General features: G+C 37.6%; 1 protein-coding gene across 2 annotated transcripts in view; it reads right to left on the reverse strand.

Moving 5' to 3' along the window:
* SETD2 (SET domain containing 2, histone lysine methyltransferase) overlaps nt 1-20,933 on the reverse strand; it is a 125,752-nt gene that overhangs the window by 71,279 nt on the left and 33,540 nt on the right. The window contains exons 2-9 of one of the 2 annotated variants that reach the window (XM_073901087.1): nt 20,232-20,270; nt 14,136-18,487; nt 10,050-10,181; nt 8,568-8,696; nt 7,218-7,341; nt 6,202-6,279; nt 4,024-4,121; nt 1,149-1,275 (exon numbers count right to left, since the gene is read on the reverse strand). In XM_073901087.1, the coding sequence (XP_073757188.1) occupies nt 1,149-1,275; nt 4,024-4,121; nt 6,202-6,279; nt 7,218-7,341; nt 8,568-8,696; nt 10,050-10,181; nt 14,136-18,487; nt 20,232-20,270 (5,079 nt within the window). Of the gene's footprint in view, nt 1-1,148; nt 1,276-4,023; nt 4,122-6,201; nt 6,280-7,217; nt 7,342-8,567; nt 8,697-10,049; nt 10,182-14,135; nt 18,488-20,231; nt 20,271-20,933 lie in introns of those variants that run through there. The other variant, XM_025885660.2, reaches the window with a different exon arrangement.

The raw sequence follows: 20,933 nt of genomic DNA on the forward strand, positions 1-20,933 counted from the left end.
AGAGCAAAGAACTAGTTCATTTCCATTACCTACTGGGTGATGCCTTAGTGTTCTCATCTGTAAAAAAGGAAAAATCCTTGTACCCAATCTCAGGGCTTATTGTGAGAATTACATGAGTTAACGTGTCAAGTGCTTAGCAGAGTGCCTGGCAGACCATTACGGTATATATGCTTTCCAAGAAGACAGCTGAAGCACCCACAATACTCTAAAGAACATGTGTTCATCTTGGGTGGTCTGAAAACATGGGTATTTGTTGAAATTTTCCTTTTTGGCACTTTTTAAATGTGGACTTTTAATTTTTCAATTGCCCTTTCCAATGCTTTTTGCTATCTCTATCTTCTTACAGAATTCAGATGTTCCATAATTAATTCTCTCCAATTAATTTGGACTTACTGACATCACCTTTTAACCATTACATTTTTATCCCCTTGCCCCAATACGTCTTCTATCTCCTCATCTAAACAGTAATTTATACTTAATTTATGCAGCCATTTATAATTCTTACTGTATTGGTTCCTAAAAAGCCCAGGCATGAGCTAACTGCTAAAGAATCATAGGGGAATTTGCTGACTAATCCCCTCGGTCCCCTAGTCCCTGCTCCTAGCCCTCCACTAAGATTCATAGGTCTGGGGATGGACCCGGAAATGTGCATTTTCACATATGGGCCCTGCCAAGTGGTTCTGAGGCTGAGAAATACTGTTCTGGTGAAGGAATCCTCCGAAAAAGGGAGGGGGGATTTTAAAAAACAACACAAAGTCCTTGTCCCAGGTAAGAGTCCCTTTATTAACAAGATAGCTCTTTCCTCCAGTAGTAACTGGGGTGAGCTGGGGAAGAAAAAAGGCTATCAATTACTATGCTAAGTAAGCTAGTAGATAAACATTTTATTTGTACTTAGGATTAGGAGTTTTACAGGCTCCAAAAAAACTATTAGCCCATGTGTTTACAAGATGACTTCAATAGTTCTTAGTACCTAATTCTAATCTCTATGAACCTGAAATAAAAATAGCAACCATACTTCTTTTCCTGATTATCTCATCTGATCCTTTCTCTGGTTGTAGTTTGACTTTCCAAATTTCAATCAGAAAAGCGACCTCCCTTCTTAAAACATATATGGTAATAAAAGCTGAAAGAAAGGATAAAACACTTACTGAATCCTTCTTACGGGATCGCTCCTTCTTCATTTTTCCTCCTGCTGCTCTGATACTGACTCTGTTCTCTCCTCCCAGGTAACCTCGGCAATTAGCCGACCCACAGAAACATTTCTGAGCTTCTTTTCTATTTAAAGAGCATAGAAAAGATGTCAGTTATGTGAAAGTAAACCATACAAAAATGTCAACAATATAACAATCACATACGAAAGAGAAGTCAATTCAGCCTAAAACAAGTAATTAAGAGACTCCAATAAACCTGACACTATTTAAAAGAAATGCCTGAAAACTGCTCTTAAAAAATTTTTCCAACCTTCCTTTATTAAAATCAGCCAAGAAGTTAATGAGTAATTTCTTCATTTTATGAGTACCTACTAATGTATAAAAATAAAAGATCGTATTATTTGAGCTGAGAACAAAACTGCTTAATTAGTTCATCTCTTATATGTAAATATTTAACTGGCACACAGAACAAAATGTATTGTTAGAAATACATATACACAGATATAAAATTCAATTATGTCCAAGATACTTAAAAGGAAGCACATGATTATTAAAAGTTACCACATAAGGATGAGATACTAATAAGAAACATAGTAATAAGTAAATATAACCATGGAGTCAAGGAAAAGTGGTGGAAAGAACACAGACCTAAGTCTACAAGCCTGGGTACAAACCATCATGGCCATTCATTTATTCTGTGACCTGAGAAAAGCATGAAAAACTGTACCAAAGTAAACTGGTAGATTTAGTTTATTTATAAAAATAAATTATTAATATATATAATAAATATTAATAAATTAGTCCATAAATAGAGCAGGACATCACAAACAGCCCTTGATTTCTAGTACCCCTTCCTTCAAAGAGGACAGTGCAAACGTAAGAGGAAAAAATATGGAGCTCTACATACAACGTGGTCTGCACTCATCCCCTGACTGCTACACCACTGACTGCCTAGATCCATTAGTTCACGAGGTGCTGCAAAAGGGTGATACCATTACTACTTCATTTATTAGCTGAAATGATCTCCAAAAGAACTTCCTCTCATCAACTACTGGGTTTAACCTAAAGTAGAATTCACTTGGGAAAGACAGGATAAATGCTTGACTTTTTTTTTTCTTTTTTAACTTTACCTTTTTAAAAATCATGAACTGATTTATTCACCAATGTTCACTGCAGCATTACCCACAATAGCAAAAAAGTGGAAACAACCCAAATGCCCACTGACAGATGAATGGATAAACAAAATATGGTATATACGTGCGGTGGAATATTATTTAGCCATAAAAAAGGAATGAAATACTGGTACATGCTACAACATGAATGAACCTTGAAAACACTGAATTTTTTTTTTTTGGATTTTATTTATTTATTTGAGAGAGAGAATGAGAGAGAGGAGGGTCAGAGGAAGAAGCAGACTCCCTGATGAGCGGGGAGCCCGATGTGGGACTCGATCCCGGGACTCCAGGATCATGACCTGAGCCGAAGGCAGTTGCTTAACCAACTGAGCCACCCAGGCGCCCCACACTGAATGTTTTCTAAATGAAGTCACAAAGGACCACATTTGTATGATTCCATTTATGTGAAACATCCAGAAAAATCCATCAATATAGAAAGTAGCTTAGTGTTTGCCAGGGCAAAGAAAAGGGGGAAATGAGGCATGACCGCTTAATACATATGGGGTCTGCTTTTGGGGTGATGAAAATGTTCTGGAACTAGATAGTGGTGATAGTTGTACAAAATGTGACTGTACTAAATGCCACTAAACTGCATACTTTAAAAATGGTTAAAAAGGTGAATTTTATGTTATGTGACATTTTCCACAATAAAAAATAGCAACAAGAAAAAAATAAAAATCATGAATCAGTTCCCTTCTATTACAACTAATGCAGTTTTATTTTTAAAGTATCATTAAATCTCATGGGTTTTACATAATAGGTTTCAAACCACTGTAGTTATTATCCTGATTGATGCTTAAGTGTTAATAAGAACTCTCTCACTATTATGAGAGCCTATTCAAGCTATCTCCAAGTCCCTTTGACATGACTCTCATCTTTTATAACTGGTTTTCTGACACAAAAAAATAATCCAAGATCACCTTGTTCAATTTCTGTCTTAACTTGACATCAGACACTTCTCCAAGGAACCCTGTTCCTTTTAGTGGGGTCCTATGAAACCACAATATAGATGCTAGGGGTATTCATTGCATCAGTTATTAGTTTGGTTAGAGAGAACAAGAAAATTATCTTTCACAGTACAATGTGGTACAGATCAGAAAAGATCAGCCATGAGCTGGTAACTAACTGATAAATGATGGATACACAGGGATTTATTATACTATTCTCTCTTTTTTTTTTAAAGATTTATTTATTTATTTATTTATTTGACAGAGAGAGAGAGAGAGACACAGCGAGAAAGGGAACACAAACAGGGGGAGTGGGAGAGGGAGAAGCAGGCTTCCTGCTGAGCAGGGAGCCCGACGCGGGGCTCGATCCCAGAACCCTGGGATCATGACCTGAGCCAAAGGCAGACACTTAATGACTGAGCCACCCAGGTGCCCCTATACTATTCTCTTTACATGCGCACACACACACAGTAAATATTTCCATAATAAAAAGGTTTTTTCTAATTACATACAAAACAATTATATAAATAAGACAGCATGAAATTCAGAGGAAGATTATGTAGTTCCTGTACAAATCCCTTAATGGTTGCAAGTGTCATACAGTAGGAAAAACACACAAAACTTTCTGAAAGAGTAAAGACCTGGTGGTACATATAACTTTTTTAAATTCACCTCAAAGTTTTTATCTCTATATCTGAATAGTCCATTTCCCCATCAGAAGCAGCAAAACAGAATAAAAACAATACTCACCCATATCTTTGGAACTGATAGTCAAATGTTAACTCTGAGCCTGAAGGAACCAGTTTGGTGGTAAAAAACCCGACCCTCAGCTGTCCATTCACAGTCCACTGAGATATTGTTTTTAAAAGAAAAGAAATTAGTAACTAATTAATCTGTGTTTTTCTTTAAAGATCATCTGCTTTAATTATGTATGTGCCTTTAGACAATAAAAGCTTTTCCAAATAATAGGGAACTTTTTTCTTTCTTTCTTTTTTTTATTATGTTCAGTTAGCCACTGTATAGTACATCATTAGTTGTGTTTTTTTTTTTTAAAGATTTTATTTATTTATTTGACAGAGAGAGCGAGAGAGCACAAGCAGGGGGAGCAGGAGAAGGAGAGGGAGCCCGATGTGGGGCTCGATCCCAGGACCCTGGGATCATGACCTGAGCCAAAGGCAGACGCTTAACCATCTGAGCCACCCAGACGCCCCAGTACATCATTAGATTTTGATGTAGTGTTCAATGATTCATTAGTTACATATAACACCCAGTGCACATGGAGAAATCAGAGAGAGAGATGAACCATGAGAAACTATAGACCCTGGGAAACGAACTGAGGTGAGACGAAGGGGGGGTGGGGGAGGGTGTAACAGGGTGACAGGAACTTTTTTCTTTAAATAAACTAACATATTTAAGTGTTACTCTTAATTTAATACCACCAGATTAGGTATCATCTAGAATTTGTCTCTAATAAAACTGCTACTTTAACTTGTCTAATATACATTTCCACACAGTAAATATTCACTTGTACTAAAAATAGACAAATAGGGAATGCTTGGTGTCATTGACTATAGGCAAATTGGTATTGCCTTATGTTATAAGTAAATGTATTCTAAAAAAAAAAAAAAAGTAAATGTATTCTAAGATAAGATGGAGCAAGGAACCATGTAAACAATGATGCCAAATGTTTAATTTCATGAAGTGGTAGTCATATGTCATATGAGTGTAGTGAAAGGAAAGGAAAGCATGAGAATAGCTGCATGAAACTCAAGAATTAAAATGGGAGTAAACAGACAGGGGTTAGAACTTGTAGCTCCAGAACATGTAAGATGTAAGTCAACTGTCGAGCTCCTGTCCAGACCATGTTAACATGTTACTGATGAAAAAACCCAGACTTTAGGAGATGAAGGGACACAGTACAATTGGAGTCTCACAGTTAGACATATGGCCACCAGCTGCAGGCAAAACTGAACCAGAACTTAGGTTAAATGATTATGGACTGGGTTCTCCTACTCTTAGAAGAGCCATATCTAAGGTCTATTAGTATACAGATCAAAGGACAAAAAATACCCAGGAGTCTGAAACACTATTTGAATATGAGAGGGAAACATTGTTATTACTTCTCTATGGAGTGGGTCCATAGCCTTCTTAGCCTAAAAAAGAACCAATGTTCTAACATATATATATTGTTTCATCTAAGCTCAAAACACAAATCAGAGAGTACTAAAATCATTATCTCAAAATGTTTTATCAAATTCAAAAAATGAATTTACAAAGTGTCAGCTATGTACCAGGCACAGGGACACAGAGATAAGCAAGACCCAGAGCCTAGCCTCGTTGAGAAGCAGTGTAACCACATGTACATCACATGTAATCCCTCTCATCTGTGGCTATTCAGCCCCTTCTGTTATTAAAACAGCCAAATTTGGCACCTGGATAAGAGCTGATAAAAATCTGAATATAATAGTACATGATGGACTTCATCAAAATAAAATTTCAGTTTTATATTTTGGTACCTTTGAAATAATAGCTAAAATTTATGGGCAAAGAGAGGTGACAGTTAAATGCAATGGGAGTTCCTAGATTGGATCCTAGTCCAGAAAAATGACAGATGGCAAAATCTGAATAAAGACTTTAGTTAACAGTTAACAGTATTTCTTGGATTGGGTAATTGTATAATGGTTATGTACAATGTGAGCATCTGGGAAGGCAGGTGAAGTATATGGAACTCTGTATTGTTTCTGCACTATTTTATAAATCTAAACTTATTTCAAAGTAAGATTTTTAACAACAGAGTAGGAAAAAACAATTAAAATGATTAAAAAAATAAAATCCACGGGTACCCTTGATGTACTTGATACAGAATCTAAAATTGAGAACAGCAATCTTGTAACAAATATCCCAAACTCTAAATCTACCTCAACTTACTTTTTGAGTTTCACAGTTTGGCTCACAGCTGTGATTCATGAAACGAGAGCAGTTTCCTTTCTGAGTGGCATCTATTATCTAGGGAAAAGGATCATTTTAAGAATTAGAAATGAGACCTTAAAATACATGTATATTTTGCAAAGGAAAGGCATTAGGCAAATATATGACCTGCATTCCCAACCCCTCCTCCCTCTTTCATGTACAGACACATCCAAGTGACAAATATCCAACTGCTTTCTCTGGGAGATCTGCTAACTTATAAACATCTTACTTATAAGCAAAATTATCTCCATATCTATCAACGGCTCTTCCATTTACTTTTAGTTACTTCTTACATCCTCTTATATTCCAATCTCACTTCATGAGTATAAAACTCCATTTTAAAGTGCACGTTATACCACAGTGCAGTAGCTCTCAAACTAGAGTGTATATCTGTATTCCCTGGAGAACTCGTTAAAACTCCTGCTGGACCCACCCCCAGAGTTAGATTCAGCAGGTCCTGGGGTAGGACCTAGAATTATATTTTCCAGGACTGAATACAGTGACAGATATGAGAATCTAGCTAAATTTTATTACACCAGACATTAAAAATGTATAAAAATGTAAAACAATGGCACTCCTGTTTAAAACAAAAACTATTTGAAAATGTTTGATTGTCATAAAAACACTAATGTCAACATAAAATGGGCTTATTACTTTTCAGTGGTTTAATAAATATTTTTCAATTTCTCAGCTTTAATTTTTATGTAAGTATTGACAAATATAACCCACATCAAAAATACTCTTTGGGGGTATCAGTAATTTTTAAGAGTTGTAATATGAAGCATGTATGTTTACATTTACATATATATGTAAATATCTCCCTCTCCCACTTTTTGTAAACAGAAACTATATATACTATTCTGCCCCTCTTTTTTGTCACTTAATGTCTTTTAAAGATCTGTCCATATCAATGACCCTTTCAAACTCAATAATTTCCAGATCTGTTTCAAAGCAAACACATTCATGTTGCTCACCTCATCATTCTTCAGAGCCATGAAATAGTAGTGGATGTTTTTGTTTCGTGCATACTCCTTTACCCGGGCTTTAAACTCTTTATGATCAAGTACTTCTCCACAATATTCTAGGACAAAGGTGTTCCTGGCAAAACAAAAGGGAAAGAATAGCACTTCCTGCCTAGGAGGTATATGGAAAACATACATCCACGTAAAAAATAATGGATTTAACGAAATATTGCAAAGTGGATAAATTTGATATTATACAAGATATAATTAAAATATATGTAAAGTACCTAGCATCTAACTGAGGTTTTCTCTTTCCTAATACTTTTTAAAAAATGTTGATTCTAAGACACTTTTATATTTATACATACTACCAAAATATGTATCCCTGATCTAACTAGATATTAAAACAAACACTCAAGTCTGGTTTATTATCATGAAAACAGTGATTTACAGCCAAGAAACAGCACTGAAGAAATCAGAAGGCACTGAAATATTAGATGCTTTATGTTCTAAGAGAAAAGATGGCAATTTAAATATAGCAGCCCTTCTACTGCCTTTACTCAAAGGTCTCTGCTGATGTTAAAGGTCAAATAGACCTTTTCTCTCACTGCATTCTCTGAGTTTTCTCTAGTATTTAACAATAATTATGATTAATCTCTCTCCTTGGCGTCTTTCAGTTACCCTCCACCCGTGACTGGTCTTTCCTTGCTTATTCAGCATCGTCAGTAGAGAAGAAATAGGTATAATATATACAGAGAATGTCATGATATTTAACGCTAACTAGCCGATTAGCTCCTAAGTCCTCATCCTGTGCATATGTGACAATATGTCCTGTTCAATGGGAATGCTCTACCAGTGAACATCTAAATAGTTTGGAACTAAAACATGAAACTGACACTACCATGAGCATATGGAAGTTATACGAGTAGGAAAATGTGGGAAACCTGGAAATATTCAGTCGTAGTGTATTTTACCAAAATAGGGTTCTTTGTGAGAAGCTTAGAAAAGCTAAAAAGCTTTAGGAAACAGTTGTAAATATTTAAAATACTTTCTTTTTTAAAAAATTTTTATTTATTTACTTGTCAGAGAGAGAGCGAGCGAGCAAGCACAAGCTGGGGACACTGCAGGCAGAGGGAGAAGCAGGCTCCCCACTGAGCAAGCAGCCCAACAGGGGGCTCCATCCCAGGACCCCAGGATCATGACCTGAGCTGAAGGCAGATGCTTAACCAACTGAGCCACCCAGGTGCCCCCACAGTAATCATTATTAAACTCAGTGTAACAGGCGCATTATTTTCCTACAAAGTAGCTAACCAACTTCAACAACACAAAAATGAAGTAAAAGAGGATTAAAACATAACTTACGAAGGAAGGTCTTTGGCAGCTCTCAAGCCCCAGCCTTTCTTTTCTGTGAGTATGACTTCCACATCTGCGTGCTGTTTTCTCTGAAACCGTCTATTGGAACAATAATCCCCATTTGGACACCGAGAAGAACTGAAATCAGAAGAGAAAATTAATTCTTCAAAGCAGAATCTCTAATGACACACAGGATGTGGATAAAAACAAACAAATAACAACAACAACCAAGAGATACAAGGGTGCCTGCCTGGGTGCAGAAACAGGAAACAAGGCCCACTTGAGGAATGGAGAACAAAACAGCAGAAGAAGAGCAGTAAGAAAAACGGGCTGCTGGAAGATGGAAGGCCAGGTTGTTGATCCATGAAGAGCTCTGAACACCAGCTTAAATCTGAACCTGATCCTGATAACTACTCTAAGTTTGACTGTGGGAAACACATGAGGAAAGGTATCTTATACTTCCTATCTCTTTAGCAAGGTTGGAAAGAAAAGTCAGAAAAACACAAAGGCCACAGCAACAATGTCAAGTTTGGAGAATAGTGCTAACTCTTGTCTCTCCTCTTCTTGTCATCTCTACATTTAGTTTAGATAAAGGAATACCAATGTGCTTTCTCTTTATTTTTCTGAGGTATGGTTTTATGCGCATAACATTACAACATGAGCAAAACCAAAAACTGAGTTTGAAAGAAAATACTTTATTAACACTAAAAACAAGGTATCTATACTATAAATCACCTTCATATTCTCTCCATGTTAAAAATGATACAATTTTTCATCAAGTGGTAAAAAAAAATTAATCACACATTTTTTAATGTAAAGATGCTTATGGTTTATAAGAAAAATATAGAAGCAAATGCCTCACAATAGAAGATGAATAATTATGAGTTAACTATAAATAGACATATAAAGCAGCCTAGGGAAGATTTAGGTAGGTCTGTATGTGTAGCTCTGAACAGGTCTCCAAAACATATTTGTGTGTTCATGTATGTTTGGGCTGGGGTGAGGGGGTAAAATTCAAAAAAGTACACATGGTAAAGATTTCCTTTCTATACATAAAATGTGGAAATATCTATGAATGTTGGTATAGGCATAAAAAGTACCTGGAAAGATCAGAAATAGAGGGATTGGGGTTTGGAAGACATTTAACTTTATGCCCTTTTGAAATGCTAGGGTTTTATCTCATTTTATAGTAAAAGCTAAAAAATAACAACACTTACCTCTCAGGACGTGAACGTTATAAGAGATAAAAGGTTACTATGTTAGTATTAGAGCTACTTTACAGAGCACTGATGATGTATACTATAATGTACAACACAAGGGAAATTTATCTCCTTATAAACACTATTATACGTTGGAGATTTCATTGCTTATCAATACTCGACAAGAGGTAGAAGAAGAAAGGTTAAATCTGACTCATTACTAATTCTTTCTACTATTTTGAGACATTTAATAGAATGATTGAACAAAATCAGAGCATTTTAATTTACTTACCATTCAATCATGAGGAGACGATTAAGACAATCTTCTCCACATGCTATTTCACCTTGAGCTCTTTCATCTTTAGAAAGAGGTGTACACTCACACTGCATTCGCTTAATATCTCGATGGGATTTATTCTTCTTTCTATTAAGTAAAATTTCATAAGAATTGGTTTAAGAAATCTCCCAGCAATGATACAACATACACAATCAAATATGTGCAAAATCTCCTTAGTTTCACATTTAATGATTCTGGTTAAGTCAAACATTCAAAAAAGTCAAACATTCAAAACATTCAACATCTCCTCACTAGCATCTGTGAGACTGAAAACACTAAGAGTTATGTTGCAAAGAGAATGAGAGGCGATCTTTAGCCCTGGCAAATGGGAGGAAAGGGTAAGTTCAAGTCTATCATTTTGGACTCAGCCCTCATTTCCTAGTCCATTTCAGCTAAGCCTCAAATTCTGAGTAGTTTCAAGTGTTAACTGTCATATTTGTCTCAGAAGAAAATAAGGAAAACTTGTGAGAATCAAAAAGTGACATAGCTGATTAAAGTGAAGTTTAAGAATCAGTCCTCCTGGATGAGCAAATAATGGCTGAGGAAGAAAAGATGTATTTATTTAATTTATAAAATATAAATAGAGACTGAGGAATGAAAGAAGTTGCTAAAAAAATAAAAAGTAAGAGGTTTTTTTTTCTTTTAGAGAGAGAGCGAGTGAGCAAGCACATGCACACACAAGCAATGGGGGAGAAGCAGAAGGAGAGGGAGAGAATCTTAAGCAGGCTCCATGCCCAGCTCAGAGCTCGACGCAGGGCTCGATCTCACAACCCTGAGATCATGATGTGAGCCGATATCAAGAGTCAGACAATTAACAGACTGAGCCACCGAGGCACCCCTAAAAAATAAGACTTTTAATTAAGAGTTTAACTCAATCTTTTAGAGAATCTTTCAGTAACACCACAATTCTAAAAATCTTATTTAAAAGAAAATTGAATGATTAAAAAAAGAATGAAGTATAATTTACAGAACTGTATTACAGAATAATCAGATATTACAGAATAATCAGAGGACTAAACTTTCTCAACACAGACTAACTGATTTGGGGGTAAAAGGGAAATGGTTCAAAATTGGGTTCATAAATACTTATGCCAGAGTATGCAAAGAAAAAGTGAAAATATGATTATTTCCTGGCCTTTATGAACTCTCTTTCTGACCCTTGTCAAAAAGAAAAAGAAAAAAAAAGTCTAAGATGGTTGAAGAAGATCTTGAGATCAGGGCAGTCTGAAATAAGTCAATCAGAGAAAGACAAGTATCATATGATCTCACGGATATGAGGAATTTGAGAAACAAGATAGGATCATAGGGGAAGGGAGGGAAAAATGAAACAAGATGAAACCAGAGAGGGAGACAAACCATAAGAGACTCTTAATCTCAGGAAACAAACTGAGGGTTGCTGGAGTGGAGGGGGGTGGGAGGGATGGGTTGGCTGCCTGATGGACACTGGGGAGGGTATGTACTACGGTGAGCGCTGTGAATTGTGTTAAGACTGATGAATCACAGGGCGCCTGGGTGGCTCAGTTGGTTGAGCGTCTGCCTTCGGCTCAGGTCATGATCCTGGAGTCCCGGGATCGAGTCCCGCATCGGGCTCCCTGCTCGGCAGGGAGTCTGCTTCTCCCTCTGACCCTCTCCCCTCTCGTGCTCTCTATCTCTCATTCTCTCTCTCTCAAATAAATAAATAAAATCTTAAAAAAAAAAAAAGACTGATGAATCACAGACATGTACCCCTGAAACAAATAATATACTATATGTTAATTGAAAAAATTAAAAAAAAAAGATTAGGACAGTCTGACCCTCCAACTATCAGACAGTGAAGAGCACAGCTGCTCTATGTGGCTGTCTTAATCTCCTAACTAATCTGCTTTCATCGTCAACATATGTTCTATTAGAGTCCCAATTTATAAAGTACCTGAAGAGTGTCCTGATAGCTTCAACTAAGTTTGAGTATCAAGAATGACTCATCTGGATCAATTCAAGGTATCATTCATTAATGAGTATATAATTATTCTTAGCTTGAAGAAAGAGAACTAAAGATAAACCAAGTATCTATTCACAAGTACTTTAAGAACTGTAATTTTGAAAAATTAGCAGTAGCCTGATTTTGTATTGCTCTGTAAGGACTAATGGGCAAAGATTCAGGTAACCCTATTTTCATTAAACATAAAATTTTTTCACTATACTCAACACCATTTTATAATAATCTGTGTTCTTGGTGGCCCCTAAAGGCCCAGCATACAACAACAGGCACTTTAAAAATGTTGAATATAGGGGGCGCCTGGGTGGCTCAGTCATTAAGTGTCTGCCTTCGGCTCAGGTCATGATCCCAGAGTCCTGGAATCGAGCCCCGAATCGGGCTCCCTGCTCCGTGGGAAGCCTGCTTCTCCCTCTTCCACTCCCCCTGCTTGTGTTCCCTCTCTCAGTCAAAAAATAAATAAAATCTTAAAAAAAAAAATGTTGAATATATATAAATGCTTCCCACTCCAAAAAGGCTCTCCAATGTTCCCACCAACCAGATCTCTATGTATGGTCTTATATGTACCTGGATCTCACTGTGGAGTAAATTCCAGAGGACTGGGTTGATCAGTTTTACTTCTAGTCTTTTACAAAGACCCTGGAGATTTCATCAATGTACTCACCCAATTCCTAAAAACTACTACTTAAAATATTCAGTATTTTATTTTTTTTTAAAGATTTTATTTATTTATTTGAGAGAGAGAGAGAATGAGAGAGAGAGAGCACGAATGGGAAGAGGGTCAGAGGGAGAAGCCGACTCCCCACCGAGCAGGGAGCCCGATGTGGGACTCGATCCCGGGACTCCAGGATCATGACCTGAGCCGAAGGCAGTCGCTTAACCAACTGAGCCATCCAGGCACCCTAAAATATTCAGTATTTTAAATTCAAACCTCATTTACTAGATGTAAATGAATATAACTCTAAGAGGCTCTCTATATCATAAAAAGATTTTTATTTTTTAAAGATTTATTGAGAGAGAGAGAGCGAGAACACGTGTGCAGAGGGAGGGGCAGAGGGAGAGAGAGAGAATCTCAAACAGACTCCACGCCCATCATGGGGCCTGACATGGGGCTCGATCTCACAACCCTGAGATCATGACCTGAGTCAAAACCAAGAGTCGGATGCTCAACCAACTGAACCCAGGCACCCCAAAACAGTTTTTTTGTTTAAATATGAAAAACTTCTCATGAGACCTAATTTTAACTTTACCTTAACCACCGTGAAAAAAATTTTATTAAAAAAAAATGTTTAACACTTAAAGGGATGATGGCTAGGTAGATTCTTAAATAGAGGAGAAATTTCCAAAAGGAGAAGGTGAAAAGCTGGAAGACTACAGATTTTTTTAAAAAGGCACATTCAACACACATTTTTATTGGGAAAACAAGAAAACAGTTGAGGAAGGGTGTAAGAAAGCAGGCTGTGAAGCTCTGCTCTGGAGGAATATGTTTTCACTACTCCTATTCTCATTATACCTATTTCATGTTAGGGATCTGTAGTAAACCATTTCACCATTTAATTCTAAAATAGTGGTTATGCTATTGCCAAATTTAATCTATTAGCAATAGACTAAAAAACCAGGGAGAAAACGGTGTTCTAGTCTAGTTCCAGCTTTATAAAGTACCTTTCAAAGACACTTCATTCTGAGCATTTTTGAAAAGGAAAAAAAATCCAGCACTACTTTTTTCTTCTCTAAGAGCAGACTATTTTGCTGAGATTTTGTTTCACTTTTCATCACAGTTAAACATGTAAAAGGAATTTAAGAAAAATAGGACTGGCCTAAATCATACTTTCAGAACCAAAGAGATAAGGAGACCCCCCCCCCCAAATAAAAAATAATTTAGACATCCCCTTCCGGGGGTGGGGTGTGAGAAAAGGGATACTGAGGGAAGGACCCTATGACATCAAATCTAAATACTTTTTCAATTTTACTATATTTCATATGATTGACCTCACATATTCTGAACTGTTGAAAGCTCATTTTAACAAAAAGAGGTTAAAATTTGTTGGACAAGTATTAAGCAAGCTTACCTTTCTGTTAAATAAACATTTTCTTCAATCAGATCAAAGTAACAGGGCATCTTCCCTTGCTTGGCGTATTCCTTCCATCGCTGTGGGTCCCTGAAGTCCTCCATGACACAAGAAGGCCCAACCAGTGCTGAGCCTGGGGGCATTGCTGTTTCCCCCCGCTCTACCGCCACTCGAACTTTCTTTCTGTCCTGAAGTTCACCATCACTTTCAGAATCACTCTCCAATTCCTGTCTCCTTTTTTTAGGAGGCCCTCTATCTTTCATATCATTTTTTTCTAAGTTTTTTGAAAGATCTTTCTTTTCATTCACAGCTAAAGAGTCCTTAATGGAATTGCTGCTTATTTCATGTGCTTGCACTGACCCCTTGTCCTTCTGAAGGGATAGAAAAAACTTACTGGACTGGCTTGAAAAATGAGATCCTCCACGTTGATCCCAATTCTCCTCCTCTTCACGGTCATCTGTTAAGGAATCTGGTACCTGCCCTTGAATTCGATCATATACAACCCCAGTTCCAGGAGGTCTACCTGCTGATCTTGGATCCCAGTAGCCGTTGCCTTGCCAGTAATTACGTGCCCCACCATAATGTTCTGCACTTTGCTGATACTTGTGTCCACCACAGGCTCCATAGCTGCTGTCAGGTTGCTGATATGTGGTGGTAGGCTTTTCTTGTTGAGAGAATTCCCACCCTAGGTTTCGGAGCTCTTCTGATGAGCGGAAACCATCCACTCGGGAGATCTCACAAGAGGAAGAAAAACTCAACTCTGTTTTTCCCAGTCTACTATCTGGCCTGTTAGGGAAAGTGATCTGTTGCCGAGACTTATTTGGGACATCTTCAAAATCATCAGAAGAATAAACTGGCAGCTCTTCTTGCTGCCTAGAAGCTATTTTGGCTTTTGTGGTTTCCTCAGAATTTGGATGACCTAGAAAGTCAGATTTCACATCTGTATGACTTGTACTATCAACCCCATCACTCTGAGGATGAGCAATTTCAGAAAGGTGGTTATCTATTTGTTTCCTGCTGGGCTGTGTGAAAGAAATTTCCAGATTCTTCTCTGTCCCTTTATGATGGAAGAACTTCTCAGTTTGAGAACAGGGTTTGCTTGCTACACTCTCAAATTTTTCCTCATATGAATGTCTCCTTGACTCCAATCTCTCATCTTCCCAGTGGTCAGAATAGTGTCTGTAACTCTGACTGCTCCGAGAAGAACAAGGACTCATTTCTTCCATGGGCAAAGTAGAATTCTTTGGCACTACCACAACAGACTGAAGACGGTTTCTTGGAATACTGCTATCATCAGAATCTGTATCTTCAGAGTCACTTTCATCACTTGAACTTTCAGAAGAACCAGAATAATCTTCATGGACAGTAGATACAATCTCTGAGGCATGCCCACTACTGTCACATTTTAAGGTGTATGTTACACCATCACTGTCTTCCATGGTTAAATTCAAGTCACAAGAAGAAAATACAACTTCTGAATCATCAGAAGTATGCGCATGTCCTCTTCCTCCTTCTTCATCTAAAGAGATTTCTGCTCTTCCTCTTCTATCAGGCAATATGGAATTCCCTTCTTCTTGAGCCTCTTGCACACATTTCCCAGGTAACCCATTATTATGCCTATTTTCCCAAGAAGCAAATCCCCTTCCTGAATCAGGCAGGCCGCTACCTACTTCTACTATTGTTTCTTTCTCTGCATGCTTTAAAACCTCTGTGCTTTTACTCTTCAGCACAGCATCCAAAACTGGAGATGTGTTCTCTCCACATTGCAAGAGAGTTAAACTGTCCACTTTTATTCCTGGTGGAAGACTTGGAAGAGAGGAAGCAATGCCTGAACTCTCTATAGGCTGATATAAATCATCAAGATGATTAACAGAAGCTGAGCTAGTGCTACCAACACTCTGCTTATATTCTTCACATGCAAATTTTGAGTGATCTGTCAGATTTCTATTATCACATATAACTGTTTTTGATTTCAAATGCACATTCATAAAGCTATTTGAAGAAATCTTCGTAACTGAAGGCTCAATCTTTTCAGCTTCAGAATGATGCAAAGAAAGGCTGTCATTTGAAGTACAGTATATATCTGAATCTTTGGTTTTACAGCAAGAAACTGTCATATCAACTGGTTCTTTAATTACAGTTTTAGAATAATCTATAGTCATAACTGGCAAAGACATGAGTTTATCTTGGTGTGGCGACACCGGAGGTTCTGCTTCTCTAAGTGGGCTTCCTGACTTACTATGCAGCATGCAAGTATCATCTGAGTCTTTCTCTTTACATCTATTAATATTCTGAAATCCATTTGATGGAAGCTTCCATGCTTTGACCAAAGGGGATACCTCCGATCCAGTCACACTATCATCAGAAGACATCAAAAGAGTGTCAGTTTTAGAAGTGCAAAATGTTGCCAAATCAGATTCTGCTCCAGGAGATCCATTTATATTTAATTCTATGGGACAATAACTTCTTAATTGATCATTCTTCACTTTAGATAAAGAGTCTAATTCCTTAATACTATCATGTCCTATAAATTCAGATTTAAAAATAAGTGATTCATCTAGCTTTTTAAAAGTAGGTGAATCATTTAATCGACTTGATGGAGATGGAGACCCAGTCTTTTCTCTTTCAGGAATTTTACTAATCATTCTTAATTCACTACCTTTTGAACAAGGAGCCTGTAAGTTAAAAGAATGAGACGGTTTGATTTCCTCATTTAATTCTGTACAACAGAAAGAATTTTTAAATTTATCAGACTTGGATACAGATTTTGAAAGGGCAGATTTATAACGGGAAGCACTGTTATCATGCTTGGAATAGGATGACCCCCGTCGGAATCCCAGTTCATTAGGGGGAGAACATCTTTTCACTGCTTCATTTTCTGAAGTCCTTTTGGATTCTCTTTCTAGTTTTGAAGAATACTTTCCTCTCTTCTCCATCTCTAAGTAAGAGGACTCAGTTTTGCAGTCCCGATCGGATTTAGAATAGGATGATGATGTCCTTAGGTCTCTGTAAGAGAAGGAATGAGAGGAGGTGCGCCTTGAGTAGGTCTTCTTATACTCCTCTTCTGAGTCAGAGCTCTCTCGAGCTCTGTTATCTGTATATGGGCGAGAATAGCGTGCCCTCTCTCGATAAGGGGAACTCCGATGGTAGCGACGATCAGAGTCATAATAATGGGATCGTTCCGACCGGGAATAGGATAAACTAGTTCTAGAGCTTCTGTCAGATCTAGAACGAGATCTGCTCCGCCTTCGCTCTCTCTCTGATCTACATCGAGAAGATATATACCGAGTATCTCTTTCAAGTTTTGAGTAGCTAAAATATTTATCATCTCTCTCTGTTTTAGATCGTGAAGATTTCCCTAAATCCTCACTTTTTAAAGGTGCTAAGTTCTTTTTTGAATCTCTTTCCTTTTCAATGCTTGTTGAAAATTTTAAATCATGTGATCTTTGACTTGAGGAAGTCCGTACAGAATCTTCATCAGATTCTGAAGCAAGAAAGGTGCCTTCAGATTGTGAGGATTTCTTCTTAGAACCTGTTTTTTTGGAGCCCAGATTACTCTTAGAACTATCTGGAATTTCTTCTTCCTTCCCAATATGGGAATCTTCTTTCTGTGAGGGAATATCTACTTGCTCATTCAAATGTTGAGTTATGTGTTCTTCTGAACTATTAGATACAGCAGCATCCTGCTTAGTGTCCACTTCTGAAGATTCTGGTACAGTTGTAACTGGTGGTTCCTTCAGTGCTCTAACTGCTACATCTACTGGTGCTGTCATCAGAACTGGGACTGGTGTGTGTGGCAAGGCCACTGGCTCTGTTACTGGTGCTGGTGGTGAGGGTGCTGTGGCCTGGGGAGGTGGCGGTGGTGGAGGGGGAGATGAGGGTGGCGAGTCTACAGTTGTTGACTCTGGTATGACTGCTGGTAACGGTACTATGGGAGGAGGTGGAGAGGCCACTGCTGTAGCAGTCGTCAGCAGGGGCCTGGATGTCACATGAAGCAGATGTTTCTTAAAATGAATTTTGCCCAGTTCTACCCTTGATTTTGGTGGGGAAGATTCTTCTGTAGTAGATAAGGTATCTCCAATGTCCATTTTAATTTTAGAGGTCAAGTCTACTTGAAGAGGTCCAGCTGGGGAGTTTGGAGTATCATTTTGCTTTTCATTGCCAAGTGCAGTCAGAAACCTGTTCTGCAAAGTTTTCTTTGTAAGGCTGAAGCTGAAAGACACCTTCTGTCGTCCCTGTTCCTCCAAATTAACTTTTGTCTTGGTGCCTTTGGGTAAAAATCGACTAGAAGCAACACCTTTGAACATTGGTCCTTTGATGAAACCTGTTTTCTGCACATTTTCAATCTTTGCCTACAAATGAACAAACATGCAGTTACTACAACAATAAAGTTACTTTCAAATGACTAGCATTACAGTTTAAAATGTCAGGAAAATGAAAAGTCCTTTTTAAGGACAGTATGAATTTCACTAAGCTAGATAAGCGCTTCTTTATTATAGAAAATTTCAAACATACTCAAAAGTATAGAGGACAGTATAATAAATCCCTTAAGTACCCACTCCCAGTTTGAACAATTACCCATATTTTTCTATTCTTGTCTGTTACACAAAGAATTTATCCATTTTTATAATTTTTTTTCCAGGCAGAATTTTTAACAAGAAAAAAAAATCCTATATACTTCAAGATACAACACAAAAAGACAAGTAGCTAGAGAGCAATGGCTAACAACTCAATGAGGAGAATAGTTTGTTCTTCTGTTCTGAGAAGAAACAGCAGAAGTCATCCTGGCATCACACAGCATCACTTAGGTGCTTGGTAAAATATGGATCTGCGACAAAACTCTAAGGAATAGAAATTCACTAGATCTAAGGGAAGGCAAGAATGTATGTTTTTTTTTTGGTTTTGGAAAATAAGCATTTGAGGCAATTCCAATGGACTTTCCAGATTTGAAAACCACTGGTATAGAGCAGTCTCCCATCTTATTTTATAGATGAGGTCAGCAAATGAGGACCAGACTTTCCTGCCTTCCTGTAAATTACTCCATCCTAGCACACTACCACTGTTTCTGCCTGGGCCCCACATACTCAGGCCATGCTAATTTACAGTCCAACCCTACTGTATGAGTATGAACCACAAAGTATACATTTAAGAAGATTTTTCCCTCCATTATTTGCCAAACCACCAAAGGAAATAGTGGGCTTTAGAAGTTAAAGGCATAACCTAGGTGGTAGACAGAACATCAGAAAAATCCACAGCAACACACTCAAGCCTAAATTAAAGATGGTACACTGGCCATCTGCAACATTTTTCTAATTGATGTTCTTTAATCAACTTTGGCTGTTTAAGAGAACAGTTTTCCCCTTCAATAAGGTAAAATCTGAAATCAGTTTTCAACATTATACAGTAACAATTCAAGTGGGAAAGTAAATGTGTTCTCACACATTATCACAGAACAGTGGTCTTCAAATACTTTTAAGAAGCAGAATCCACCTGTCAAATGAAATCTTCCATGGTGGCTCAATACATAAAAACAAGTAAAATACTGTCTCCAGAGCTGCCAGTTTCCTCTACCTTGCCTAAAGCTTTTGAAGCTCCAAAGTTTAAAAACCATTTTCTTGAGATATAAAACGTTCCTCACTGGAATGAGTTACTACAGATCCAAAAATTCAGCAAAACTATTACTTCATTTCACATTCAAAATGATAGCTGGGGTGCCTGGCTGGCGCAGTCGGTGGAGTGTGCAACTCTTGGTCTCAGGGTTGTTGAATTTGAGCCCCACATTGAGTGTAGAGATTACTTAAAAAATAAAAGCTTAAAAGAAAAATAGCTAAATTTTGAGTTATTGTGGGGGTTTTTTGTTTTTTTGTTTGAGAGAGTGAGAATGCACACGCGAAAGCAGGGAGAGGGAGAGAGAATCTTAAGCAGGGTCCATGCCGAGCTCGGAGCCCAACACGGGGCTCGACCTCACAGCCCTGAGATCATGACCTGAGCCAAAATCAAGAGTCAGATACTTAACCAACTGAGCCACCCAGGCGCCCCATCGATTTTGAGTTTTTAATCCAATAACTAATGAATAACTAGTTAAATTATACTTACCTCATTTTCTTCTTCTCTATTGTCATCCAGCCAAGAAAGCATGCAAAAGAATAAACAGAAATCATAAATACTTAAAACCAATTGAAACCAAAGTTGCTTTTTATTAAAACCTAGGATACCTACAACCTATTCGACATGGTATTCAATTACGGGCTGTCCACTCCTTCAAAGTTTCAATTACATTTAGTATAGCAAATATTTATTGAATATAGCACCCTGTACTGTGAAATAAAAGGTGAATAAAGCAGAATCCCTGCCCTTAAGAAGCTTACAGTGTCCTGTAAATACAAAATATACTTTTGTTACAAATGTTAATTCCAACATAATAAAATACATACAAGGATAGAAATATGCACAGTGTAACAGCAAAGAGGGAGATAACTCAGTTTAGTAGAAAGATAGAAAAGCAAAGAATCCTTCCTAAAAGAAGAGTAGTTTCTGAAGAATATACCTATGGGGAGATCCTCTCCTCTCCTTTGTGGAGGAAGACTCTCCACAAAGGCACAGAGATTAAAACATAGAACAACATGTGCAAGAAAACTATAAACAGTTCAACATTACCTGAGTATGAAGGCAGAAAGAAGCCAATAATTAGGTGAAGTAGGGGGCAGTAGCCAGGTCCAAAGGCCAGATTCTCATGAGGAGAAATATATTTTATCTTAGGAATTAGGTGTTCTCAGTCCTTTGTGGTGTCCATTCAAC

This window comes from Callorhinus ursinus, unplaced genomic scaffold (genome assembly GCF_003265705.2).
Source record: "Callorhinus ursinus isolate GAN/ISIS: 27379988/994484 unplaced genomic scaffold, GSC_fseal_2.0 scaffold15, whole genome shotgun sequence".
Taxonomy (NCBI): Eukaryota; Metazoa; Chordata; class Mammalia; order Carnivora; family Otariidae; genus Callorhinus; species Callorhinus ursinus.